Genomic DNA, 27,508 nt, shown 5'->3' with positions numbered 1-27,508 from the left:
CGCTCTGAGCACGGCCAGCACGGCCTGGGCACCGCGGGCGGCTGGGACAAGGGGGACAGCAGCCTTCACGTGACGGGCGGTTTCTGCTTTCTCTCCTTGCAGCCGGGCTCTGTGGATGCTGAGGCTGCTCTGGGCTCCGCCAGGGCTCTGCTGCGGCTCAGCACCGGGCCGGAAGAAGCCAAAGAAGAACCGGTGTGAGCTGCAGCAGAGACGTGCCCGAGCATTTCGGCAACGCAGCTCAAGCCTGCAGAGTGCACGCCTCCAGGGGAAAACATGACACCCCCCCCGCCCCAAATAAACTTGTTCAATAACTTGTGAAATGAAATCAATGTGGGATGACCCCAAATGACGTTTCTCAGCTTGCTCAAGCTTTAGCTCAGCCCTTCTCTGAACAGTTCTCTGCCCCACCTGCCCTTTAGTTCACAAGTGCTCCCTCCCTCTTTTCCCCCAGTGAGTTGCCAGCTCAGGGTGGTCTCTGTCGCACTGTAGCCTTCCTTGATGCCCCTGACCACGAGGAGGAGGAGCGAGCCCCAGGTTTAGGGACTCATCCTGTCACTGGCAGAAGAACAGCAATGTCTCAGAGGTCCGGTGAGACCTGAGTGTCATTCAAGAGCTGCCCTCCAGGCCTCAGCTCTCCTCACTGTTAGCTTCCCACTGCCACTTTTCCTCGTCCTTGCAGCAGGATGAGCTCTGTGAATGCCCTTGACCCTCCCCACTCCTGCCAGCCCAGCCACCCAGCTCAGTTCGGCTTAAGCTGAAGCTTCTTTGTCTCCTCTGGCACGCCAGTGCAGTTCCCTCTGCGGGGAGCAGCAGCCCCAGAGCACAGCAGGCAACAGCGCAGGCCGCACCTGCACCAGCTCCCCTCCACGCGTGGCTGGGCTCTTGGTGGCAACTAAATGCTCCCTGTTTGCAGCTGTCACTGGAGGATGGCCCCAGGGCAGAGCCCAGCCGGGCTCCCACCGCATCCCCCGGAGCTTGGGGCAGACAGTGGTCCCAGAGCTGAGGTTAATGGTGCGCAGCCGGCGCTGCGGCTCGCAGTCAGTGTTTGCAAGTGTTGCCTTCTCACCTCCTGCAAGTTGTGGGGAAAACGAGCTGTGCGGCCGGGCCAGCACTGCCCCTCTGGGCAGTGACAAGGCTCAAGGTCTTTGCTGTTGCAGAGGAGCCGGCATTGAGCCTTAGCAGGGCCCGGCAGGTGCGGAGCCGGATCTCGCCTGCTGCCCGGGGCTCGCTGCCCGCCAACCGCCCCCACCCGCCGCGCTGCGTTCTGCAGGGATAGAAGGCTCTGTCTGCACAAGGGTTCCCATAATGTCTTTGTACCCGTGGCTGCGGAACGAGCACGGAGAGCGAAAGTGTCAGTCACGTTGCTTGTGCAACGCATCAAAGAAATGCGGTCGCCAGTCGGGCTATAACCAGAGACGTTTATTAAAAGTGTCGATAGCTTTTATAATCTTTTCACCATCGGGTTAGAATAGTGTGAGCCTGGATAGCCAATAGTAAAATTGTTAATAAGCTTGCTAACCAATAATAGTCGTGATCAAGTCCCTAACAGCAACATCAGACTTTTCTCCCAAAGATAAATGCTTGTGTAATACTTCTTTCTGCAAACTATTGTGCACCTGCTACTTGTTACATTTTTAAAAACTTTGTTCCATCTCTCCTGCCTTGACTGAATAGTCCTTGCTTTCTAACTAAACGCTCTGTGTTCTCCCAGTTGCAAGTTCCCGGTGTTTTCTTACTCTACTGGGTCTTTCTGACTAAGCACTGAAGTCAAGACTCAAAATGCGTAACACCTTCTTTTTCTAATTGAATCTCTTGATCACAACAACACTCCCCCACAAACAGCCCTGGTTCCTCAGAGCCTGCCTGTACATTCCCGAAGCAAACTTCAGAGAAAGAAATGATCGGGTTTCTGCACCCTTTCATTCACCGTGATGCGCCGTCAGGAGGCTGCTGTTGCCTCTGCCTTGTGAATTGGACCCCACGGCTGCTGTGGCACCCCTTCCGGCTGCCACCTGCATTTTTCAGCCAAACTGCAACTGCCGCTTTCAAGCAGGCCTATCCACGGTGCTTTCACGACAGCGAAGTCAGTCTTTTTGTCGCAGGCATAAGGATCAGCAGATACTGGAATGCCCACCACCCCTGAGCACTAAGGCGAGGAGAATGAAAGCCATACAGGCCACATTCACAGCGCTCAAACGCAGCCCTGTTGCTGGTGCTCTTGAAATAGAATCAGCTGACAGAGGCCAGCACAGAAATTGCCTCTGGAGTGTGGAATGAAACGAAAAACTCCACCGGGAGAAAGAGGAAGCAGAACTTCTGCACTCGCTTCATTGCTTCTTCCCAGCAGCAGGAGACGTGGATGTCCAGAGGTACGTGCCGCTGCTGCTGACCACAGTGAGAGCACAGCCTGCTGCCCAGTCCCAGCGGGAACCCCAGCCCAGCCCGGGGAGCTCCCGCAGCGTCGGCAGCTCAGCGGACGCGGTGCCGGGGCCGCAGCCCCGGGGACACGCCCGCCCATTGTGGGGCAGCGGCGCAGGCGCAATGTCCTGCGGCCCAAACTTGCTGCTGCTGCCACGCACGGCCCATCCTTCTCCCCCTCCTCCTCTCCCAGCACGGCGCAAATTGCACCTCGCGGGATGCTTCCCCGGAGGCTGCTCAGGCGCCCCGCTCCTCTTTCCACCTGAGCGTCACTGCGGAGGAATCTTTGGCGCGCTTCCGTAAGCCCGGGCCTCTGGCTTCGTGCTGAATCGGGGATGCAAACGGCCTTGTTAAGAAAGTCAAAAGCCAAGGGAACGGATTAGGAATTATTAGAAAAAACTACCCTTCTTCCAGGCAAGGTACACCAAGTCATTTCCCACATTTCTCCTTTGCAGATTCTTTCAGTCGTCTGCTCGGAGAGCTCCAGCTTCTTCTGGTGCTTCCCATGAACCGATTGTACTCTTGATTTGCGCACCAACGCACCAGATGTGCAAGCATCTACGCTGAACTCAGAAACCAACCGCCTCTGTCAGACCATTCTCACGTTCCAGGTCACTTGCAAGATGTCCACTGAGAGCTTGGAAGGATTAGCCCACAGCTCTCCACTTCTGGCTGCAGGCTCCGGAGATTCTTTCTCTCCATTCAGCCAGCCTAACAACTGCTGCTACCCCCTCCTCCTGTTTCCTTAGCCTAGAACAGTAACGACGGAAACCTTACCCACCGCACAACTCGCTAGCCCACCAGGAGGAGAAAGGACAAGTTGTCAAGCTCTCAAAACCTTGGTCCGGCTTTGCTGCAAGAGTCGTGCTGCACGCACAGTGTGGCAAGCCAAGAGAAGCTGCACGTGATGGCACATCTTGTGACAGGAGCTCGAGCAAGGTCTCCAGGAAAGGGTCTTGGAAAGAGCAGACATCACTGTGGGCAAGATTCTTGCAAAAGCAAAACAGCTTCCCAGAAGTGACATGCAAACGGAAAGAAACAGCCCAAGATGTTCCTGTATACTATTAATTGCTTCCCTTCTAGGCTCCCCTTTTCTGTCTTGCACTAGTTCTACCCCACCGTCATTCCAAACTGATCTTACCTAGAAGACCTAGGACTTAGCAAGTTTGAGACACTCTACAGTATCATTAGCTACACACAGTTTGCCTTCTCCCTGTTTGGCTTTGAAAGCAATGCTGGAGACACCAGAAGCCTGCCAACGGAAGATTTTAGAGCCCAGTGCATTGCTCGGCTCTGGCTTCTAGAGACAGGGCATGTGCTCCCATGGGACTGCACCCTCAGCAGTGACAATAGACAGCAGAAGCAACAAAGGTGATTCCCATGACACTGTCGCAGGGCTCAAGACTCCGTGTCTTGGCTTCACATGGCAAAGTTCACTGTCTGTTTGGACAGACTCAGCATCCAAACTAGTCTGCTTTTCTACCTGTGTCAATGAACAGCAGGAGAAGGAAACCAGCCTGCAGTTTCTTTGCAGAGAGGGCCTTTGCTCCCGGCTGAAAGTGCTGGATTGGCAGGGAGGAGGCAGACAGCTGAGAGCTGAGCTGCTCTATTGGACTGGCATCAGAACTCGGCAAAAAGAGTGTTTCCATTCTTTTCCTTGAATCCTCCTATCGGCAGTCTCCGATTTTCACCTGGAACCGGACAAGAAAATAGCAACAGCCCTGGCGACGAGGGCACCGCGCCGGGCACGGCCCCGCCGCTCCCACTGCCCACGCCGAGCGGCCGGGGAGCAGCGCTGCGCCCCGCAGGGGCCGCACGTCTCCCTCCTCACGTCCTGCTCTGCCCTCCCACGGGGCTGGCTCCGCCTGGCGCTGGCAGGCGCCTCATTCAGCACTTTGCTCTGCTCCAGGCAAAAAGTGCGGACAGCGCTTTGCTTGCTCGTGAGCAAGAGACCGCGGCGCGGGGCGAGCGAGCAGCAGGGGCAAGTTGCAAGACTGCCGCAAGGAAGAGTTACAATCTGGTGAAGAGGAAGCTAAACAAGACGGTGCGTGTGGCGCGGCTGCGGGAGGAAGAGATGCTCCGTGACTCCGCTTCGGCCCCGGAGCGCAGCGGCCCGTGCTGGCCCGGGGCGCGCGGGGCTCGGCCGCGGGGCGCGCGGCGGAAAAACGGACACCCGGGCAACAGACACACGGACACGCGGACAAACGCTCCCAGCGCTTCAGCGGCAGCGGCGGCAGCGGCAGCAGCGGCAGCAGCAGAAGAGCAACACAAAAGCAGCGGTTCTCCAGAGCCTCCGCGTTCCTTCTCCTGCTCCTCCTCTCCTTCTCCCAGCGTCCCGCATCTCCTGTCCCGCTCTCCCTTCAGTGCTCCACCCCCTCCGCCCCTTCCGCGGCCTCCCTCTCCCCATGCCAGGCCGGGCCATGCGCCCGGCCCGCCCGCGGCCCCGGGCGGGGCTGCGCCCTCCCCGCCCCCGGGCGTCCCGCCGCGGTCTCGCCTCCGCCCGGCTCTTGCCGTACTGGCGGTGGCGCTGCTGGGCGGGCATCAGTGCCTGCCTCTTGGGCAGCATTGCCAGCCTCTGGCTCCGGCTGGTCCGACTCCGGCCCCGGCCCCAGGCCCGCCTCCGACTCCGACTCCGGCCCCGGCCCCGGCCCCGGCCCCGGCCCCGGCCCCGGCCCCGGCCCCGGCTCCTCCCGGGACCCGCCGCGGACACAGACGGCGCGGCCGCTCCCGCCGCGTCCGCGGCGTCTTCCCCGGTCCGAGCTCTTCCCCTCGGCAGCGCGGCCCCCGCCCCCGAGCTGCCGGTGTCCCCTTCGAAAGAGGCAACATCTGGGGATACCCGGCCCGGGGCGGTTGAGGAGCGGCCGCGGGCCGTTTCTGGCGCCGGGCCGAGCGCTGACAGCCGCGTGTCGCCGGCAGGGAAGGCGCAGCAGGGCCTGACGGAGCGCTACCGGGTGGGCTCGCTGCTGGGGCGCGGCGGCTTCGGCAGCGTGTTCGCGGCGACGCGGCTCTCGGACGGCGCCCCGGTGAGTGGCGGGGCCGGCGGCGGGCGCAGGAGGAGGGGGGGCGGAGGAGGAGGAGGGCGCAGGAGAAGGAGGATGGGGCTCGGCAGGGCGGGCGGCGAGCTCAACCCGCTGCTTCCCTTGGCTTGCAGGTGGCCATCAAACGGGTGCCACGGAACCGCATCCGTCATTGGGGCGAGCTGGTGAGTGAGCGGGGGGAGGAGGGGGGTGGTGGGCAGCGGGAGAAGCCGGGGCGTGACGGGCGGGGATAAGCCGAGGCCCGGGAGGGTGGAAGGCGGCAGGACGCCTCGGGGGAGAGCGGGCGTGGGGGCAGCGGAGGGCGCAGAGCATCCCGGGCTGGGCGAGGGCCTTCCCGAGCCCTGGCACGGCATCAGCCCCACTGACGGCATCGTGCTCCTCCCGCAGCCCAACGGCACCAGCGCACCACTCGAGGTCGTGCTGCTGGACAAGGTGTCCACCGGCTTCCCTGGTGTGGTGCAGCTCCTCGAGTGGCTCGAGCTCCCCAACAACGTGGTGCTGGTGATGGAGCGGCCGGAGCACTCTCAGGACCTGCTTCGTTTTATTCGAGAGCGGGGCTTCCTGTCAGAGGAGGTGGCACGGGAGCTCTTCCGCCAGGTCCTGGAGGCCGTGCGGCACTGCACCAGCTGCGGGGTCCTTCACAGGGACCTGAAACCAGAGAACATCCTGGTTGACCTGGCCACCGGCCAGGCCAAATTGATTGACTTTGGCTGCGGCACCCACCTGCAAGACACAGCCTACACCCGCTTTGCAGGTGAGTCCCCGCCGGGGTAGGCTCCCGGTGCCGGCATCTCGCGGCCCAGCCTGGCTGTGGCAGCGGGGATTCTCCCTTTTGATGCCAGGACCGAGTGTTCAGCCCAGTTGCTTTTGAGTGTGGGTGGCCAGGGGGCCATCTTCCAGCGCTGCTGGCAGCCTTCGCCAGCCACTCTGCCCAGGACTGGCGCTGGGGCTGGGGCAGCCAGCGTGACAAAAACACACCCGTGGGTGGGGGTAGCAGAGAGGGCGGGGCCAGAAGCTGTGCACCCGCCGGTTTGGTGTGCAGGCGAGAAAGGGCTTGGACTGCTCAGCTTGCCTGGTTTGCCTTGGCTTCAGAATGTTTTTTGGGGCAATGCAGGCAGGCAGGGTGAAGGCATGGTTTTTCCCCCCCGGCACTGAGCGGGTTTTCCCTTTGCGTGGAATGCTCGGGCCTTGCCAGGGCTTCCGCTGCCCTCTTGCGACACCGGTGGCTTCTTTTACAACCCACAGTTTGTCCGCAAGTCACAGGCGCTGGTGAGAGGGCAGCGGGTCACGCCGCGTGCCACTGGTGCGGCCCCCGCGTGCCCAGGGATGCTGGGGCGAGGCTCCGGGAGCAGGCAGCATCCCCCTAATGAACTGCCTCTCTATTCCGTAGGAACACCATCGTACAGCCCCCCGGAATGGAACCACTTTGGCTGGTACTACGGCGAGGCAGCTACCGTCTGGTCCCTGGGCATCGTGCTGCACCAGATGGTCTGCGGGCAGCACCCGTTCCCGAAGGGCCGGAACATCAGCTGGGGCCAGCTGTCGCTCCCACAACGGCTCTCTCAAGGTGGATGCTCATCTCTGCGGCACGGGGGGAATAGCGGTGCTGGGAGACAGCAGCGGGCTCACGAGCATCCCGCTCTGGCAGCTGCCGAGGAGGTGGCACATGCCCCGCTCTCCTGCTCTCCTCCAAAACAAAGAATGGATGGGAAAGTTCAGGCACAGCTTGGAGCCGCCATGGCATGGCCTGGGCATGGCAATAGTGGGGCAAAGCGGACAGGAGCCTTCTGCAACTGACCGGCGCTTTCTGGTTTCTCCCCGCAGACTGCAAGGAACTCATCAGATGGTGTCTGTCCCTGCACTCCTTGGACAGGCCCTCATTAGAAGACCTGTCGTGTGATCCTTGGCTGCAGGATATTCACCATCCGTAGAAGAAGGGAGAGAGCCACAGGCACACTTTGATCCAGGGAGCCGGTAAGTTACAGCTCCACACGTGCCTTGGCAAGAAGAAGCCAAGAAACGCAGGCTTTTTTGCCCTGCCTGTATCGCTGCGCAGGGGTCGTCAGATGGGAACACGCAGCCCTTGTGCTGGAGCTGAGCTGCTCTTCCCAGCACTGGTGGCCGCCGTGCAAGCTGCTTTTGCTTGTCCTGCTTCACTGACAGCCGGGGCCCTGGGCGGGGCACTGACAGCCTGCTCTCAGCCGCAGGGAAGAAGGAGCCCCTGGAGAAGCTGTGCCAGGTGGGGCTGCTGCGTCTGGAGACATGGAGGACGACGTCAAGGATGACGAGCTCTTCCTCGACCTGGCCACCGGCAAGCTGAAGATGATGGGCTTTGATTCTGGCACCTTCTTCAAAGCCAGGCTCCACAGCGAATTTACAGATGAGTCCACACCCAGGGGGATGCTCCCAGATTTGGGCATTGCACGGCCTGGCCGGGAAGCAAAGGTTCCCCCCTTTGCTGGGGCGGATGCAACTAATTCTTCAGCCGGCTGCCAAGCTGCTTTTCGGCGGGGCGGGCGGGATGGGCTGGGGTGCTTACGAAATGGGAGTCGGCCCCTGGCCCTGCCAACAGCCCCCACCACCCACTGTTCCCCGGGCTGGGGCTGGGGCTGGGGCAGCCAGCCCGACACAAACAAGCCCCCATGGCAGGAGCAGAGGTGGCGCTCCAGGAGCTGTGCACGGGCTGCTTTGTTTTGCGGGAAAGGAAGGGCTCGGGCTGCTCCACTCCCCTTGTTTGCTTCGGGCTCGCCGTGCCTGTTGGGGGGCAGTGCAGGGGGGAAGGGAGAAAGCGTGGGCTTCCCTCGCCCGTGGGTGGGTTTTTCCCCAGCATGTAGGGAAGGTTGGGCCTTCCTCAGGCCCCCGACAGAGAGAAGATTTTTGACCTTTTTTCTTGTTTCTCCTTTTGGTCTGTAATCCCTTTTCATTAATTTGTTGTTTGTTTTTCTTCGAGGAAGCGTTGTAGGTGGTGTCCAGTCTGGATCGGGAAGTGCTTGGGACCAGCTGCGGCGTGGATGGGACGTGGCCTTGGAGAAGGCCGAGGACATCGCTTGGGAGCAGCTTTTCTTCCGGCGGCGGGTGGCGTGCGGTGGGTCCCCGTCTTCTTGGCACGGGTGGGATAAGGGCTTTTGGGAGATGGCAGCGAGCACAGGAGCATCCCGCTCTGGGCAGCTGCTGAGGAGGTGGATCTGCCACGGCTGGCTGCGGGTGGTGGCACGTGTCCTGCCATCCTGCTCTCCTGCCAAAGGCAGCAGGGACGGGCGGCTTCGGGCACCGCTCTGAGCACGGCCAGCACGGCCTGGGCACCGCGGGCGGCTGGGACAAGGGGGACAGCAGCCTTCACGTGACGGGCGGTTTCTGCTTTCTCTCCTTGCAGCCGGGCTCTGTGGATGCTGAGGCTGCTCTGGGCTCCGCCAGGGCTCTGCTGCGGCTCAGCACCGGGCCGGAAGAAGCCAAAGAAGAACCGGTGTGAGCTGCAGCAGAGACGTGCCCGAGCATTTCGGCAACGCAGCTCAAGCCTGCAGAGTGCACGCCTCCAGGGGAAAACATGACACCCCCCCCGCCCCAAATAAACTTGTTCAATAACTTGTGAAATGAAATCAATGTGGGATGACCCCAAATGACGTTTCTCAGCTTGCTCAAGCTTTAGCTCAGCCCTTCTCTGAACAGTTCTCTGCCCCACCTGCCCTTTAGTTCACAAGTGCTCCCTCCCTCTTTTCCCCCAGTGAGTTGCCAGCTCAGGGTGGTCTCTGTCGCACTGTAGCCTTCCTTGATGCCCCTGACCACGAGGAGGAGGAGCGAGCCCCAGGTTTAGGGACTCATCCTGTCACTGGCAGAAGAACAGCAATGTCTCAGAGGTCCGGTGAGACCTGAGTGTCATTCAAGAGCTGCCCTCCAGGCCTCAGCTCTCCTCACTGTTAGCTTCCCACTGCCACTTTTCCTCGTCCTTGCAGCAGGATGAGCTCTGTGAATGCCCTTGACCCTCCCCACTCCTGCCAGCCCAGCCACCCAGCTCAGTTCGGCTTAAGCTGAAGCTTCTTTGTCTCCTCTGGCACGCCAGTGCAGTTCCCTCTGCGGGGAGCAGCAGCCCCAGAGCACAGCAGGCAACAGCGCAGGCCGCACCTGCACCAGCTCCCCTCCACGCGTGGCTGGGCTCTTGGTGGCAACTAAATGCTCCCTGTTTGCAGCTGTCACTGGAGGATGGCCCCAGGGCAGAGCCCAGCCGGGCTCCCACCGCATCCCCCGGAGCTTGGGGCAGACAGTGGTCCCAGAGCTGAGGTTAATGGTGCGCAGCCGGCGCTGCGGCTCGCAGTCAGTGTTTGCAAGTGTTGCCTTCTCACCTCCTGCAAGTTGTGGGGAAAACGAGCTGTGCGGCCGGGCCAGCACTGCCCCTCTGGGCAGTGACAAGGCTCAAGGTCTTTGCTGTTGCAGAGGAGCCGGCATTGAGCCTTAGCAGGGCCCGGCAGGTGCGGAGCCGGATCTCGCCTGCTGCCCGGGGCTCGCTGCCCGCCAACCGCCCCCACCCGCCGCGCTGCGTTCTGCAGGGATAGAAGGCTCTGTCTGCACAAGGGTTCCCATAATGTCTTTGTACCCGTGGCTGCGGAACGAGCACGGAGAGCGAAAGTGTCAGTCACGTTGCTTGTGCAACGCATCAAAGAAATGCGGTCGCCAGTCGGGCTATAACCAGAGACGTTTATTAAAAGTGTCGATAGCTTTTATAATCTTTTCACCATCGGGTTAGAATAGTGTGAGCCTGGATAGCCAATAGTAAAATTGTTAATAAGCTTGCTAACCAATAATAGTCGTGATCAAGTCCCTAACAGCAACATCAGACTTTTCTCCCAAAGATAAATGCTTGTGTAATACTTCTTTCTGCAAACTATTGTGCACCTGCTACTTGTTACATTTTTAAAAACTTTGTTCCATCTCTCCTGCCTTGACTGAATAGTCCTTGCTTTCTAACTAAACGCTCTGTGTTCTCCCAGTTGCAAGTTCCCGGTGTTTTCTTACTCTACTGGGTCTTTCTGACTAAGCACTGAAGTCAAGACTCAAAATGCGTAACACCTTCTTTTTCTAATTGAATCTCTTGATCACAACAACACTCCCCCACAAACAGCCCTGGTTCCTCAGAGCCTGCCTGTACATTCCCGAAGCAAACTTCAGAGAAAGAAATGATCGGGTTTCTGCACCCTTTCATTCACCGTGATGCGCCGTCAGGAGGCTGCTGTTGCCTCTGCCTTGTGAATTGGACCCCACGGCTGCTGTGGCACCCCTTCCGGCTGCCACCTGCATTTTTCAGCCAAACTGCAACTGCCGCTTTCAAGCAGGCCTATCCACGGTGCTTTCACGACAGCGAAGTCAGTCTTTTTGTCGCAGGCATAAGGATCAGCAGATACTGGAATGCCCACCACCCCTGAGCACTAAGGCGAGGAGAATGAAAGCCATACAGGCCACATTCACAGCGCTCAAACGCAGCCCTGTTGCTGGTGCTCTTGAAATAGAATCAGCTGACAGAGGCCAGCACAGAAATTGCCTCTGGAGTGTGGAATGAAACGAAAAACTCCACCGGGAGAAAGAGGAAGCAGAACTTCTGCACTCGCTTCATTGCTTCTTCCCAGCAGCAGGAGACGTGGATGTCCAGAGGTACGTGCCGCTGCTGCTGACCACAGTGAGAGCACAGCCTGCTGCCCAGTCCCAGCGGGAACCCCAGCCCAGCCCGGGGAGCTCCCGCAGCGTCGGCAGCTCAGCGGACGCGGTGCCGGGGCCGCAGCCCCGGGGACACGCCCGCCCATTGTGGGGCAGCGGCGCAGGCGCAATGTCCTGCGGCCCAAACTTGCTGCTGCTGCCACGCACGGCCCATCCTTCTCCCCCTCCTCCTCTCCCAGCACGGCGCAAATTGCACCTCGCGGGATGCTTCCCCGGAGGCTGCTCAGGCGCCCCGCTCCTCTTTCCACCTGAGCGTCACTGCGGAGGAATCTTTGGCGCGCTTCCGTAAGCCCGGGCCTCTGGCTTCGTGCTGAATCGGGGATGCAAACGGCCTTGTTAAGAAAGTCAAAAGCCAAGGGAACGGATTAGGAATTATTAGAAAAAACTACCCTTCTTCCAGGCAAGGTACACCAAGTCATTTCCCACATTTCTCCTTTGCAGATTCTTTCAGTCGTCTGCTCGGAGAGCTCCAGCTTCTTCTGGTGCTTCCCATGAACCGATTGTACTCTTGATTTGCGCACCAACGCACCAGATGTGCAAGCATCTACGCTGAACTCAGAAACCAACCGCCTCTGTCAGACCATTCTCACGTTCCAGGTCACTTGCAAGATGTCCACTGAGAGCTTGGAAGGATTAGCCCACAGCTCTCCACTTCTGGCTGCAGGCTCCGGAGATTCTTTCTCTCCATTCAGCCAGCCTAACAACTGCTGCTACCCCCTCCTCCTGTTTCCTTAGCCTAGAACAGTAACGACGGAAACCTTACCCACCGCACAACTCGCTAGCCCACCAGGAGGAGAAAGGACAAGTTGTCAAGCTCTCAAAACCTTGGTCCGGCTTTGCTGCAAGAGTTGTGCTGCACGCACAGTGTGGCAAGCCAAGAGAAGCTGCACGTGATGGCACATCTTGTGACAGGAGCTCGAGCAAGGTCTCCAGGAAAGGGTCTTGGAAAGAGCAGACATCACTGTGGGCAAGATTCTTGCAAAAGCAAAACAGCTTCCCAGAAGTGACATGCAAACGGAAAGAAACAGCCCAAGATGTTCCTGTATACTATTAATTGCTTCCCTTCTAGGCTCCCCTTTTCTGTCTTGCACTAGTTCTACCCCACCGTCATTCCAAACTGATCTTACCTAGAAGACCTAGGACTTAGCAAGTTTGAGACACTCTACAGTATCATTAGCTACACACAGTTTGCCTTCTCCCTGTTTGGCTTTGAAAGCAATGCTGGAGACACCAGAAGCCTGCCAACGGAAGATTTTAGAGCCCAGTGCATTGCTCGGCTCTGGCTTCTAGAGACAGGGCATGTGCTCCCATGGGACTGCACCCTCAGCAGTGACAATAGACAGCAGAAGCAACAAAGGTGATTCCCATGACACTGTCGCAGGGCTCAAGACTCCGTGTCTTGGCTTCACATGGCAAAGTTCACTGTCTGTTTGGACAGACTCAGCATCCAAACTAGTCTGCTTTTCTACCTGTGTCAATGAACAGCAGGAGAAGGAAACCAGCCTGCAGTTTCTTTGCAGAGAGGGCCTTTGCTCCCGGCTGAAAGTGCTGGATTGGCAGGGAGGAGGCAGACAGCTGAGAGCTGAGCTGCTCTATTGGACTGGCATCAGAACTCGGCAAAAAGAGTGTTTCCATTCTTTTCCTTGAATCCTCCTATCGGCAGTCTCCGATTTTCACCTGGAACCGGACAAGAAAATAGCAACAGCCCTGGCGACGAGGGCACCGCGCCGGGCACGGCCCCGCCGCTCCCACTGCCCACGCCGAGCGGCCGGGGAGCAGCGCTGCGCCCCGCAGGGGCCGCACGTCTCCCTCCTCACGTCCTGCTCTGCCCTCCCACGGGGCTGGCTCCGCCTGGCGCTGGCAGGCGCCTCATTCAGCACTTTGCTCTGCTCCAGGCAAAAAGTGCGGACAGCGCTTTGCTTGCTCGTGAGCAAGAGACCGCGGCGCGGGGCGAGCGAGCAGCAGGGGCAAGTTGCAAGACTGCCGCAAGGAAGAGTTACAATCTGGTGAAGAGGAAGCTAAACAAGACGGTGCGTGTGGCGCGGCTGCGGGAGGAAGAGATGCTCCGTGACTCCGCTTCGGCCCCGGAGCGCAGCGGCCCGTGCTGGCCCGGGGCGCGCGGGGCTCGGCCGCGGGGCGCGCGGCGGAAAAACGGACACCCGGGCAACAGACACACGGACACGCGGACAAACGCTCCCAGCGCTTCAGCGGCAGCGGCGGCAGCGGCAGCAGCGGCAGCAGCAGAAGAGCAACACAAAAGCAGCGGTTCTCCAGAGCCTCCGCGTTCCTTCTCCTGCTCCTCCTCTCCTTCTCCCAGCGTCCCGCATCCCCTGTCCCGCTCTCCCTTCAGTGCTCCACCCCCTCCGCCCCTTCCGCGGCCTCCCTCTCCCCATGCCAGGCCGGGCCATGCGCCCGGCCCGCCCGCGGCCCCGGGCGGGGCTGCGCCCTCCCCGCCCCCGGGCGTCCCGCCGCGGTCTCGCCTCCGCCCGGCTCTTGCCGTACTGGCGGTGGCGCTGCTGGGCGGGCATCAGTGCCTGCCTCTTGGGCAGCATTGCCAGCCTCTGGCTCCGGCTGGTCCGACTCCGGCCCCGGCCCCAGGCCCGCCTCCGACTCCGACTCCGGCCCCGGCCCCGGCCCCGGCCCCGGCCCCGGCCCCGGCCCCGGCCCCGGCTCCTCCCGGGACCCGCCGCGGACACAGACGGCGCGGCCGCTCCCGCCGCGTCCGCGGCGTCTTCCCCGGTCCGAGCTCTTCCCCTCGGCAGCGCGGCCCCCGCCCCCGAGCTGCCGGTGTCCCCTTCGAAAGAGGCAACATCTGGGGATACCCGGCCCGGGGCGGTTGAGGAGCGGCCGCGGGCCGTTTCTGGCGCCGGGCCGAGCGCTGACAGCCGCGTGTCGCCGGCAGGGAAGGCGCAGCAGGGCCTGACGGAGCGCTACCGGGTGGGCTCGCTGCTGGGGCGCGGCGGCTTCGGCAGCGTGTTCGCGGCGACGCGGCTCTCGGACGGCGCCCCGGTGAGTGGCGGGGCCGGCGGCGGGCGCAGGAGGAGGGGGGGCGGAGGAGGAGGAGGGCGCAGGAGAAGGAGGATGGGGCTCGGCAGGGCGGGCGGCGAGCTCAACCCGCTGCTTCCCTTGGCTTGCAGGTGGCCATCAAACGGGTGCCACGGAACCGCATCCGTCATTGGGGCGAGCTGGTGAGTGAGCGGGGGGAGGAGGGGGGTGGTGGGCAGCGGGAGAAGCCGGGGCGTGACGGGCGGGGATAAGCCGAGGCCCGGGAGGGTGGAAGGCGGCAGGACGCCTCGGGGGAGAGCGGGCGTGGGGGCAGCGGAGGGCGCAGAGCATCCCGGGCTGGGCGAGGGCCTTCCCGAGCCCTGGCACGGCATCAGCCCCACTGACGGCATCGTGCTCCTCCCGCAGCCCAACGGCACCAGCGCACCACTCGAGGTCGTGCTGCTGGACAAGGTGTCCACCGGCTTCCCTGGTGTGGTGCAGCTCCTCGAGTGGCTCGAGCTCCCCAACAACGTGGTGCTGGTGATGGAGCGGCCGGAGCACTCTCAGGACCTGCTTCGTTTTATTCGAGAGCGGGGCTTCCTGTCAGAGGAGGTGGCACGGGAGCTCTTCCGCCAGGTCCTGGAGGCCGTGCGGCACTGCACCAGCTGCGGGGTCCTTCACAGGGACCTGAAACCAGAGAACATCCTGGTTGACCTGGCCACCGGCCAGGCCAAATTGATTGACTTTGGCTGCGGCACCCACCTGCAAGACACAGCCTACACCCGCTTTGCAGGTGAGTCCCCGCCGGGGTAGGCTCCCGGTGCCGGCATCTCGCGGCCCAGCCTGGCTGTGGCAGCGGGGATTCTCCCTTTTGATGCCAGGACCGAGTGTTCAGCCCAGTTGCTTTTGAGTGTGGGTGGCCAGGGGGCCATCTTCCAGCGCTGCTGGCAGCCTTCGCCAGCCACTCTGCCCAGGACTGGCGCTGGGGCTGGGGCAGCCAGCGTGACAAAAACACACCCGTGGGTGGGGGTAGCAGAGAGGGTGGGGCCAGAAGCTGTGCACCCGCCGGTTTGGTGTGCAGGCGAGAAAGGGCTTGGACTGCTCAGCTTGCCTGGTTTGCCTTGGCTTCAGAATGTTTTTTGGGGCAATGCAGGCAGGCAGGGTGAAGGCATGGTTTTTCCCCCCCGGCACTGAGCGGGTTTTCCCTTTGCGTGGAATGCTCGGGCCTTGCCAGGGCTTCCGCTGCCCTCTTGCGACACCGGTGGCTTCTTTTACAACCCACAGTTTGTCCGCAAGTCACAGGCGCTGGCGAGAGGGCAGCGGGTCACGCCGCGTGCCACTGGTGCGGCCCCCGCGTGCCCAGGGATGCTGGGGCGAGGCTCCGGGAGCAGGCAGCATCCCCCTAATGAACTGCCTCTCTATTCCGTAGGAACACCATCGTACAGCCCCCCGGAATGGAACCACTTTGGCTGGTACTACGGCGAGGCAGCTACCGTCTGGTCCCTGGGCATCGTGCTGCACCAGATGGTCTGCGGGCAGCACCCGTTCCCGAAGGGCCGGAACATCAGCTGGGGCCAGCTGTCGCTCCCACAACGGCTCTCTCAAGGTGGATGCTCATCTCTGCGGCACGGGGGGAATAGCGGTGCTGGGAGACAGCAGCGGGCTCACGAGCATCCCGCTCTGGCAGCTGCTGAGGAGGTGGCACATGCCCCGCTCTCCTGCTCTCCTCCAAAACAAAGAATGGATGGGAAAGTTCAGGCACAGCTTGGAGCCGCCATGGCATGGCCTGGGCATGGCAATAGTGGGGCAAAGCGGACAGGAGCCTTCTGCAACTGACCGGCGCTTTCTGGTTTCTCCCCGCAGACTGCAAGGAACTCATCAGATGGTGTCTGTCCCTGCACTCCTTGGACAGGCCCTCATTAGAAGACCTGTCGTGTGATCCTTGGCTGCAGGATATTCACCATCCGTAGAAGAAGGGAGAGAGCCACAGGCACACTTTGATCCAGGGAGCCGGTAAGTTACAGCTCCACACGTGCCTTGGCAAGAAGAAGCCAAGAAACGCAGGCTTTTTTGCCCTGCCTGTATCGCTGCGCAGGGGTCGTCAGATGGGAACACGCAGCCCTTGTGCTGGAGCTGAGCTGCTCTTCCCAGCACTGGTGGCCGCCGTGCAAGCTGCTTTTGCTTGTCCTGCTTCACTGACAGCCGGGGCCCTGGGCGGGGCACTGACAGCCTGCTCTCAGCCGCAGGGAAGAAGGAGCCCCTGGAGAAGCTGTGCCAGGTGGGGCTGCTGCGTCTGGAGACATGGAGGACGACGTCAAGGATGACGAGCTCTTCCTCGACCTGGCCACCGGCAAGCTGAAGATGATGGGCTTTGATTCTGGCACCTTCTTCAAAGCCAGGCTCCACAGCGAATTTACAGATGAGTCCACACCCAGGGGGATGCTCCCAGATTTGGGCATTGCACGGCCTGGCCGGGAAGCAAAGGTTCCCCCCTTTGCTGGGGCGGATGCAACTAATTCTTCAGCCGGCTGCCAAGCTGCTTTTCGGCGGGGCGGGCGGGATGGGCTGGGGTGCTTACGAAATGGGAGTCGGCCCCTGGCCCTGCCAACAGCCCCCACCACCCACTGTTCCCCGGGCTGGGGCTGGGGCTGGGGCTGGGGCAGCCAGCCCGACACAAACAAGCCCCCATGGCAGGAGCAGAGGTGGCGCTCCAGGAGCTGTGCACGGGCTGCTTTGTTTTGCGGGAAAGGAAGGGCTCGGGCTGCTCCACTCCCCTTGTTTGCTTCGGGCTCGCCGTGCCTGTTGGGGGGCAGTGCAGGGGGGAAGGGAGAAAGCGTGGGCTTCCCTCGCCCGTGGGTGGGTTTTTCCCCAGCATGTAGGGAAGGTTGGGCCTTCCTCAGGCCCCCGACAGAGAGAAGATTTTTGACCTTTTTTCTTGTTTCTCCTTTTGGTCTGTAATCCCTTTTCATTAATTTGTTGTTTGTTTTTCTTCGAGGAAGCGTTGTAGGTGGTGTCCAGTCTGGATCGGGAAGTGCTTGGGACCAGCTGCGGCGTGGATGGGACGTGGCCTTGGAGAAGGCCGAGGACATCGCTTGGGAGCAGCTTTTCTTCCGGCGGCGGGTGGCGTGCGGTGGGTCCCCGTCTTCTTGGCACGGGTGGGATAAGGGCTTTTGGGAGATGGCAGCGAGCACAGGAGCATCCCGCTCTGGGCAGCTGCTGAGGAGGTGGATCTGCCACGGCTGGCTGCGGGTGGTGGCACGTGTCCTGCCATCCTGCTCTCCTGCCAAAGGCAGCAGGGACGGGCGGCTTCGGGCACCGCTCTGAGCACGGCCAGCACGGCCTGGGCACCGCGGGCGGCTGGGACAAGGGGGACAGCAGCCTTCACGTGACGGGCGGTTTCTGCTTTCTCTCCTTGCAGCCGGGCTCTGTGGATGCTGAGGCTGCTCTGGGCTCCGCCAGGGCTCTGCTGCGGCTCAGCACCGGGCCGGAAGAAGCCAAAGAAGAACCGGTGTGAGCTGCAGCAGAGACGTGCCCGAGCATTTCGGCAACGCAGCTCAAGCCTGCAGAGTGCACGCCTCCAGGGGAAAACATGACACCCCCCCCCCGCCCCAAATAAACTTGTTCAATAACTTGTGAAATGAAATCAATGTGGGATGACCCCAAATGACGTTTCTCAGCTTGCTCAAGCTTTAGCTCAGCCCTTCTCTGAACAGTTCTCTGCCCCACCTGCCCTTTAGTTCACAAGTGCTCCCTCCCTCTTTTCCCCCAGTGAGTTGCCAGCTCAGGGTGGTCTCTGTCGCACTGTAGCCTTCCTTGATGCCCCTGACCACGAGGAGGAGGAGCGAGCCCCAGGTTTAGGGACTCATCCTGTCACTGGCAGAAGAACAGCAATGTCTCAGAGGTCCGGCGAGACCTGAGTGTCATTCAAGAGCTGCCCTCCAGGCCTCAGCTCTCCTCACTGTTAGCTTCCCACTGCCACTTTTCCTCGTCCTTGCAGCAGGATGAGCTCTGTGAATGCCCTTGACCCTCCCCACTCCTGCCAGCCCAGCCACCCAGCTCAGTTCGGCTTAAGCTGAAGCTTCTTTGTCTCCTCTGGCACGCCAGTGCAGTTCCCTCTGCGGGGAGCAGCAGCCCCAGAGCACAGCAGGCAACAGCGCAGGCCGCACCTGCACCAGCTCCCCTCCACGCGTGGCTGGGCTCTTGGTGGCAACTAAATGCTCCCTGTTTGCAGCTGTCACTGGAGGATGGCCCCAGGGCAGAGCCCAGCCGGGCTCCCACCGCATCCCCCGGAGCTTGGGGCAGACAGTGGTCCCAGAGCTGAGGTTAATGGTGCGCAGCCGGCGCTGCGGCTCGCAGTCAGTGTTTGCAAGTGTTGCCTTCTCACCTCCTGCAAGTTGTGGGGAAAACGAGCTGTGCGGCCGGGCCAGCACTGCCCCTCTGGGCAGTGACAAGGCTCAAGGTCTTTGCTGTTGCAGAGGAGCCGGCATTGAGCCTTAGCAGGGCCCGGCAGGTGCGGAGCCGGATCTCGCCTGCTGCCCGGGGCTCGCTGCCCGCCAACCGCCCCCACCCGCCGCGCTGCGTTCTGCAGGGATAGAAGGCTCTGTCTGCACAAGGGTTCCCATAATGTCTTTGTACCCGTGGCTGCGGAACGAGCACGGAGAGCGAAAGTGTCAGTCACGTTGCTTGTGCAACGCATCAAAGAAATGCGGTCGCCAGTCGGGCTATAACCAGAGACGTTTATTAAAAGTGTCGATAGCTTTTATAATCTTTTCACCATCGGGTTAGAATAGTGTGAGCCTGGATAGCCAATAGTAAAATTGTTAATAAGCTTGCTAACCAATAATAGTCGTGATCAAGTCCCTAACAGCAACATCAGACTTTTCTCCCAAAGATAAATGCTTGTGTAATACTTCTTTCTGCAAACTATTGTGCACCTGCTACTTGTTACATTTTTAAAAACTTTGTTCCATCTCTCCTGCCTTGACTGAATAGTCCTTGCTTTCTAACGAAACGCTCTGTGTTCTCCCAGTTGCAAGTTCCCGGTGTTTTCTTACTCTACTGGGTCTTTCTGACTAAGCACTGAAGTCAAGACTCAAAATGCGTAACACCTTCTTTTTCTAATTGAATCTCTTGATCACAACAACACTCCCCCACAAACAGCCCTGGTTCCTCAGAGCCTGCCTGTACATTCCCGAAGCAAACTTCAGAGAAAGAAATGATCGGGTTTCTGCACCCTTTCATTCACCGTGATGCGCCGTCAGGAGGCTGCTGTTGCCTCTGCCTTGTGAATTGGACCCCACGGCTGCTGTGGCACCCCTTCCGGCTGCCACCTGCATTTTTCAGCCAAACTGCAACTGCCGCTTTCAAGCAGGCCTATCCACGGTGCTTTCACGACAGCGAAGTCAGTCTTTTTGTCGCAGGCATAAGGATCAGCAGATACTGGAATGCCCACCACCCCTGAGCACTAAGGCGAGGAGAATGAAAGCCATACAGGCCACATTCACAGCGCTCAAACGCAGCCCTGTTGCTGGTGCTCTTGAAATAGAATCAGCTGACAGAGGCCAGCACAGAAATTGCCTCTGGAGTGTGGAATGAAACGAAAAACTCCACCGGGAGAAAGAGGAAGCAGAACTTCTGCACTCGCTTCATTGCTTCTTCCCAGCAGCAGGAGACGTGGATGTCCAGAGGTACGTGCCGCTGCTGCTGACCACAGTGAGAGCACAGCCTGCTGCCCAGTCCCAGCGGGAACCCCAGCCCAGCCCGGGGAGCTCCCGCAGCGTCGGCAGCTCAGCGGACGCGGTGCCGGGGCCGCAGCCCCGGGGACACGCCCGCCCATTGTGGGGCAGCGGCGCAGGCGCAATGTCCTGCGGCCCAAACTTGCTGCTGCTGCCACGCACGGCCCATCCTTCTCCCCCTCCTCCTCTCCCAGCACGGCGCAAATTGCACCTCGCGGGATGCTTCCCCGGAGGCTGCTCAGGCGCCCCGCTCCTCTTTCCACCTGAGCGTCACTGCGGAGGAATCTTTGGCGCGCTTCCGTAAGCCCGGGCCTCTGGCTTCGTGCTGAATCGGGGATGCAAACGGCCTTGTTAAGAAAGTCAAAAGCCAAGGGAACGGATTAGGAATTATTAGAAAAAACTACCCTTCTTCCAGGCAAGGTACACCAAGTCATTTCCCACATTTCTCCTTTGCAGATTCTTTCAGTCGTCTGCTCGGAGAGCTCCAGCTTCTTCTGGTGCTTCCCATGAACCGATTGTACTCTTGATTTGCGCACCAACGCACCAGATGTGCAAGCATCTACGCTGAACTCAGAAACCAACCGCCTCTGTCAGACCATTCTCACGTTCCAGGTCACTTGCAAGATGTCCACTGAGAGCTTGGAAGGATTAGCCCACAGCTCTCCACTTCTGGCTGCAGGCTCCGGAGATTCTTTCTCTCCATTCAGCCAGCCTAACAACTGCTGCTACCCCCTCCTCCTGTTTCCTTAGCCTAGAACAGTAACGACGGAAACCTTACCCACCGCACAACTCGCTAGCCCACCAGGAGGAGAAAGGACAAGTTGTCAAGCTCTCAAAACCTTGGTCCGGCTTTGCTGCAAGAGTCGTGCTGCACGCACAGTGTGGCAAGCCAAGAGAAGCTGCACGTGATGGCACATCTTGTGACAGGAGCTCGAGCAAGGTCTCCAGGAAAGGGTCTTGGAAAGAGCAGACATCACTGTGGGCAAGATTCTTGCAAAAGCAAAACAGCTTCCCAGAAGTGACATGCAAACGGAAAGAAACAGCCCAAGATGTTCCCGTATACTATTAATTGCTTCCCTTCTAGGCTCCCCTTTTCTGTCTTGCACTAGTTCTACCCCACCGTCATTCCAAACTGATCTTACCTAGAAGACCTAGGACTTAGCAAGTTTGAGACACTCTACAGTATCATTAGCTACACACAGTTTGCCTTCTCCCTGTTTGGCTTTGAAAGCAATGCTGGAGACACCAGAAGCCTGCCAACGGAAGATTTTAGAGCCCAGTGCATTGCTCGGCTCTGGCTTCTAGAGACAGGGCATGTGCTCCCATGGGACTGCACCCTCAGCAGTGACAATAGACAGCAGAAGCAACAAAGGTGATTCCCATGACACTGTCGCAGGGCTCAAGACTCCGTGTCTTGGCTTCACATGGCAAAGTTCACTGTCTGTTTGGACAGACTCAGCATCCAAACTAGTCTGCTTTTCTACCTGTGTCAATGAACAGCAGGAGAAGGAAACCAGCCTGCAGTTTCTTTGCAGAGAGGGCCTTTGCTCCCGGCTGAAAGTGCTGGATTGGCAGGGAGGAGGCAGACAGCTGAGAGCTGAGCTGCTCTATTGGACTGGCATCAGAACTCGGCAAAAAGAGTGTTTCCATTCTTTTCCTTGAATCCTCCTATCGGCAGTCTCCGATTTTCACCTGGAACCGGACAAGAAAATAGCAACAGCCCTGGCGACGAGGGCACCGCGCCGGGCACGGCCCCGCCGCTCCCACTGCCCACGCCGAGCGGCCGGGGAGCAGCGCTGCGCCCCGCAGGGGCCGCACGTCTCCCTCCTCACGTCCTGCTCTGCCCTCCCACGGGGCTGGCTCCGCCTGGCGCTGGCAGGCGCCTCATTCAGCACTTTGCTCTGCTCCAGGCAAAAAGTGCGGACAGCGCTTTGCTTGCTCGTGAGCAAGAGACCGCGGCGCGGGGCGAGCGAGCAGCAGGGGCAAGTTGCAAGACTGCCGCAAGGAAGAGTTACAATCTGGTGAAGAGGAAGCTAAACAAGACGGTGCGTGTGGCGCGGCTGCGGGAGGAAGAGATGCTCCGTGACTCCGCTTCGGCCCCGGAGCGCAGCGGCCCGTGCTGGCCCGGGGCGCGCGGGGCTCGGCCGCGGGGCGCGCGGCGGAAAAACGGACACCCGGGCAACAGACACACGGACACGCGGACAAACGCTCCCAGCGCTTCAGCGGCAGCGGCGGCAGCGGCAGCAGCGGCAGCAGCAGAAGAGCAACACAAAAGCAGCGGTTCTCCAGAGCCTCCGCGTTCCTTCTCCTGCTCCTCCTCTCCTTCTCCCAGCGTCCCGCATCCCCTGTCCCGCTCTCCCTTCAGTGCTCCACCCCCTCCGCCCCTTCCGCGGCCTCCCTCTCCCCATGCCAGGCCGGGCCATGCGCCCGGCCCGCCCGCGGCCCCGGGCGGGGCTGCGCCCTCCCCGCCCCCGGGCGTCCCGCCGCGGTCTCGCCTCCGCCCGGCTCTTGCCGTACTGGCGGTGGCGCTGCTGGGCGGGCATCAGTGCCTGCCTCTTGGGCAGCATTGCCAGCCTCTGGCTCCGGCTGGTCCGACTCCGGCCCCGGCCCCAGGCCCGCCTCCGACTCCGACTCCGGCCCCGGCCCCGGCCCCGGCCCCGGCCCCGGCCCCGGCCCCGGCCCCGGCCCCGGCTCCTCCCGGGACCCGCCGCGGACACAGACGGCGCGGCCGCTCCCGCCGCGTCCGCGGCGTCTTCCCCGGTCCGAGCTCTTCCCCTCGGCAGCGCGGCCCCCGCCCCCGAGCTGCCGGTGTCCCCTTCGAAAGAGGCAACATCTGGGGATACCCGGCCCGGGGCGGTTGAGGAGCGGCCGCGGGCCGTTTCTGGAGCCGGGCCGAGCGCTGACAGCCGCGTGTCGCCGGCAGGGAAGGCGCAGCAGGGCCTGACGGAGCGCTACCGGGTGGGCTCGCTGCTGGGGCGCGGCGGCTTCGGCAGCGTGTTCGCGGCGACGCGGCTCTCGGACGGCGCCCCGGTGAGTGGCGGGGCCGGCGGCGGGCGCAGGAGGAGGGGGGGCGGAGGAGGAGGAGGGCGCAGGAGAAGGAGGATGGGGCTCGGCAGGGCGGGCGGCGAGCTCAACCCGCTGCTTCCCTTGGCTTGCAGGTGGCCATCAAACGGGTGCCACGGAACCGCATCCGTCATTGGGGCGAGCTGGTGAGTGAGCGGGGGGAGGAGGGGGGTGGTGGGCAGCGGGAGAAGCCGGGGCGTGACGGGCGGGGATAAGCCGAGGCCCGGGAGGGTGGAAGGCGGCAGGACGCCTCGGGGGAGAGCGGGCGTGGGGGCAGCGGAGGGCGCAGAGCATCCCGGGCTGGGCGAGGGCCTTCCCGAGCCCTGGCACGGCATCAGCCCCACTGACGGCATCGTGCTCCTCCCGCAGCCCAACGGCACCAGCGCACCACTCGAGGTCGTGCTGCTGGACAAGGTGTCCACCGGCTTCCCTGGTGTGGTGCAGCTCCTCGAGTGGCTCGAGCTCCCCAACAACGTGGTGCTGGTGATGGAGCGGCCGGAGCACTCTCAGGACCTGCTTCGTTTTATTCGAGAGCGGGGCTTCCTGTCAGAGGAGGTGGCACGGGAGCTCTTCCGCCAGGTCCTGGAGGCCGTGCGGCACTGCACCAGCTGCGGGGTCCTTCACAGGGACCTGAAACCAGAGAACATCCTGGTTGACCTGGCCACCGGCCAGGCCAAATTGATTGACTTTGGCTGCGGCACCCACCTGCAAGACACAGCCTACACCCGCTTTGCAGGTGAGTCCCCGCCGGGGTAGGCTCCCGGTGCCGGCATCTCGCGGCCCAGCCTGGCTGTGGCAGCGGGGATTCTCCCTTTTGATGCCAGGACCGAGTGTTCAGCCCAGTTGCTTTTGAGTGTGGGTGGCCAGGGGGCCATCTTCCAGCGCTGCTGGCAGCCTTCGCCAGCCACTCTGCCCAGGACTGGCGCTGGGGCTGGGGCAGCCAGCGTGACAAAAACACACCCGTGGGTGGGGGTAGCAGAGAGGGTGGGGCCAGAAGCTGTGCACCCGCCGGTTTGGTGTGCAGGCGAGAAAGGGCTTGGACTGCTCAGCTTGCCTGGTTTGCCTTGGCTTCAGAATGTTTTTTGGGGCAATGCAGGCAGGCAGGGTGAAGGCATGGTTTTTCCCCCCCGGCACTGAGCGGGTTTTCCCTTTGCGTGGAATGCTCGGGCCTTGCCAGGGCTTCCGCTGCCCTCTTGCGACACCGGTGGCTTCTTTTACAACCCACAGTTTGTCCGCAAGTCACAGGCGCTGGCGAGAGGGCAGCGGGTCACGCCGCGTGCCACTGGTGCGGCCCCCGCGTGCCCAGGGATGCTGGGGCGAGGCTCCGGGAGCAGGCAGCATCCCCCTAATGAACTGCCTCTCTATTCCGTAGGAACACCATCGTACAGCCCCCCGGAATGGAACCACTTTGGCTGGTACTACGGCGAGGCAGCTACCGTCTGGTCCCTGGGCATCGTGCTGCACCAGATGGTCTGCGGGCAGCACCCGTTCCCGAAGGGCCGGAACATCAGCTGGGGCCAGCTGTCGCTCCCACAACGGCTCTCTCAAGGTGGATGCTCATCTCTGCGGCACGGGGGGAATAGCGGTGCTGGGAGACAGCAGCGGGCTCACGAGCATCCCGCTCTGGCAGCTGCCGAGGAGGTGGCACATGCCCCGCTCTCCTGCTCTCCTCCAAAACAAAGAATGGATGGGAAAGTTCAGGCACAGCTTGGAGCCGCCATGGCATGGCCTGGGCATGGCAATAGTGGGGCAAAGCGGACAGGAGCCTTCTGCAACTGACCGGCGCTTTCTGGTTTCTCCCCGCAGACTGCAAGGAACTCATCAGATGGTGTCTGTCCCTGCACTCCTTGGACAGGCCCTCATTAGAAGACCTGTCGTGTGATCCTTGGCTGCAGGATATTCACCATCCGTAGAAGAAGGGAGAGAGCCACAGGCACACTTTGATCCAGGGAGCCGGTAAGTTACAGCTCCACACGTGCCTTGGCAAGAAGAAGCTAAGAAACGCAGGCTTTTTTGCCCTGCCTGTATCGCTGCGCAGGGGTCGTCAGATGGGAACACGCAGCCCTTGTGCTGGAGCTGAGCTGCTCTTCCCAGCACTGGTGGCCGCCGTGCAAGCTGCTTTTGCTTGTCCTGCTTCACTGACAGCCGGGGCCCTGGGCGGGGCACTGACAGCCTGCTCTCAGCCGCAGGGAAGAAGGAGCCCCTGGAGAAGCTGTGCCAGGTGGGGCTGCTGCGTCTGGAGACATGGAGGACGACGTCAAGGATGACGAGCTCTTCCTCGACCTGGCCACCGGCAAGCTGAAGATGATGGGCTTTGATTCTGGCACCTTCTTCAAAGCCAGGCTCCACAGCGAATTTACAGATGAGTCCACACCCAGGGGGATGCTCCCAGATTTGGGCATTGCACGGCCTGGCCGGGAAGCAAAGGTTCCCCCCTTTGCTGGGGCGGATGCAACTAATTCTTCAGCCGGCTGCCAAGCTGCTTTTCGGCGGGGCGGGCGGGATGGGCTGGGGTGCTTACGAAATGGGAGTCGGCCCCTGGCCCTGCCAACAGCCCCCACCACCCACTGTTCCCCGGGCTGGGGCTGGGGCTGGGGCTGGGGCAGCCAGCCCGACACAAACAAGCCCCCATGGCAGGAGCAGAGGTGGCGCTCCAGGAGCTGTGCACGGGCTGCTTTGTTTTGCGGGAAAGGAAGGGCTCGGGCTGCTCCACTCCCCTTGTTTGCTTCGGGCTCGCCGTGCCTGTTGGGGGGCAGTGCAGGGGGGAAGGGAGAAAGCGTGGGCTTCCCTCGCCCGTGGGTGGGTTTTTCCCCAGCATGTAGGGAAGGTTGGGCCTTCCTCAGGCCCCCGACAGAGAGAAGATTTTTGACCTTTTTTCTTGTTTCTCCTTTTGGTCTGTAATCCCTTTTCATTAATTTGTTGTTTGTTTTTCTTCGAGGAAGCGTTGTAGGTGGTGTCCAGTCTGGATCGGGAAGTGCTTGGGACCAGCTGCGGCGTGGATGGGACGTGGCCTTGGAGAAGGCCGAGGACATCGCTTGGGAGCAGCTTTTCTTCCGGCGGCGGGTGGCGTGCGGTGGGTCCCCGTCTTCTTGGCACGGGTGGGATAAGGGCTTTTGGGAGATGGCAGCGAGCACAGGAGCATCCCGCTCTGGGCAGCTGCTGAGGAGGTGGATCTGCCACGGCTGGCTGCGGGTGGTGGCACGTGTCCTGCCATCCTGCTCTCCTGCCAAAGGCAGCAGGGACGGGCGGCTTCGGGCACCGCTCTGAGCACGGCCAGCACGGCCTGGGCACCGCGGGCGGCTGGGACAAGGGGGACAGCAGCCTTCACGTGACGGGCGGTTTCTGCTTTCTCTCCTTGCAGCCGGGCTCTGTGGATGCTGAGGCTGCTCTGGGCTCCGCCAGGGCTCTGCTGCGGCTCAGCACCGGGCCGGAAGAAGCCAAAGAAGAACCGGTGTGAGCTGCAGCAGAGACGTGCCCGAGCATTTCGGCAACGCAGCTCAAGCCTGCAGAGTGCACGCCTCCAGGGGAAAACATGACACCCCCCCCCCGCCCCAAATAAACTTGTTCAATAACTTGTGAAATGAAATCAATGTGGGATGACCCCAAATGACGTTTCTCAGCTTGCTCAAGCTTTAGCTCAGCCCTTCTCTGAACAGTTCTCTGCCCCACCTGCCCTTTAGTTCACAAGTGCTCCCTCCCTCTTTTCCCCCAGTGAGTTGCCAGCTCAGGGTGGTCTCTGTCGCACTGTAGCCTTCCTTGATGCCCCTGACCACGAGGAGGAGGAGCGAGCCCCAGGTTTAGGGACTCATCCTGTCACTGGCAGAAGAACAGCAATGTCTCAGAGGTCCGGCGAGACCTGAGTGTCATTCAAGAGCTGCCCTCCAGGCCTCAGCTCTCCTCACTGTTAGCTTCCCACTGCCACTTTTCCTCGTCCTTGCAGCAGGATGAGCTCTGTGAATGCCCTTGACCCTCCCCACTCCTGCCAGCCCAGCCACCCAGCTCAGTTCGGCTTAAGCTGAAGCTTCTTTGTCTCCTCTGGCACGCCAGTGCAGTTCCCTCTGCGGGGAGCAGCAGCCCCAGAGCACAGCAGGCAACAGCGCAGGCCGCACCTGCACCAGCTCCCCTCCACGCGTGGCTGGGCTCTTGGTGGCAACTAAATGCTCCCTGTTTGCAGCTGTCACTGGAGGATGGCCCCAGGGCAGAGCCCAGCCGGGCTCCCACCGCATCCCCCGGAGCTTGGGGCAGACAGTGGTCCCAGAGCTGAGGTTAATGGTGCGCAGCCGGCGCTGCGGCTCGCAGTCAGTGTTTGCAAGTGTTGCCTTCTCACCTCCTGCAAGTTGTGGGGAAAACGAGCTGTGCGGCCGGGCCAGCACTGCCCCTCTGGGCAGTGACAAGGCTCAAGGTCTTTGCTGTTGCAGAGGAGCCGGCATTGAGCCTTAGCAGGGCCCGGCAGGTGCGGAGCCGGATCTCGCCTGCTGCCCGGGGCTCGCTGCCCGCCAACCGCCCCCACCCGCCGCGCTGCGTTCTGCAGGGATAGAAGGCTCTGTCTGCACAAGGGTTCCCATA

At 61.3% G+C, this 27,508-nt stretch overlaps 3 protein-coding genes across 3 annotated transcripts; all 3 read left to right on the top strand.

Moving 5' to 3' along the window:
* Positions 1 to 572: 572 nt before the first annotated feature.
* Positions 573 to 7,753, top strand: LOC125333353 (serine/threonine-protein kinase pim-1-like). Its single transcript, XM_048319216.1, has 9 exons — positions 573 to 588; positions 914 to 1,037; positions 4,096 to 4,533; positions 5,195 to 5,441; positions 5,570 to 5,620; positions 5,844 to 6,210; positions 6,847 to 7,023; positions 7,281 to 7,430; positions 7,658 to 7,753. Exons 1-8 carry the CDS (start codon positions 573 to 575, stop codon positions 7,385 to 7,387), a joined length of 1,527 nt encoding a protein of 508 aa, XP_048175173.1. The 3' UTR covers positions 7,388 to 7,430; positions 7,658 to 7,753.
* A 1,546-nt stretch (positions 7,754 to 9,299) lies between these two features.
* LOC125333352 (serine/threonine-protein kinase pim-1-like) lies at positions 9,300 to 16,480 on the top strand. Its single transcript, XM_048319215.1, has 9 exons — positions 9,300 to 9,315; positions 9,641 to 9,764; positions 12,823 to 13,260; positions 13,922 to 14,168; positions 14,297 to 14,347; positions 14,571 to 14,937; positions 15,574 to 15,750; positions 16,008 to 16,157; positions 16,385 to 16,480. Exons 1-8 carry the CDS (start codon positions 9,300 to 9,302, stop codon positions 16,112 to 16,114), a joined length of 1,527 nt encoding a protein of 508 aa, XP_048175172.1. The 3' UTR covers positions 16,115 to 16,157; positions 16,385 to 16,480.
* A 2,287-nt stretch (positions 16,481 to 18,767) lies between these two features.
* LOC125333351 (serine/threonine-protein kinase pim-1-like) lies at positions 18,768 to 25,221 on the top strand. Its single transcript, XM_048319214.1, has 11 exons — positions 18,768 to 18,813; positions 19,807 to 19,856; positions 20,074 to 20,179; positions 21,558 to 21,697; positions 21,790 to 21,995; positions 22,663 to 22,909; positions 23,038 to 23,088; positions 23,312 to 23,678; positions 24,315 to 24,491; positions 24,749 to 24,898; positions 25,126 to 25,221. The coding sequence occupies exons 1-10, from the start codon at positions 18,768 to 18,770 to the stop codon at positions 24,853 to 24,855; spliced, it is 1,497 nt and encodes a 498-aa protein (XP_048175171.1). The 3' UTR covers positions 24,856 to 24,898; positions 25,126 to 25,221.
* The last annotated feature ends 2,287 nt before the right edge of the window (positions 25,222 to 27,508 follow it).

Source organism: Corvus hawaiiensis, chromosome 14 (assembly GCF_020740725.1).
Source record: "Corvus hawaiiensis isolate bCorHaw1 chromosome 14, bCorHaw1.pri.cur, whole genome shotgun sequence".
NCBI classification, from domain to species: domain Eukaryota; kingdom Metazoa; phylum Chordata; class Aves; order Passeriformes; family Corvidae; genus Corvus; species Corvus hawaiiensis.
This window is presented reverse-complemented; position numbering and strand designations above follow the sequence as displayed.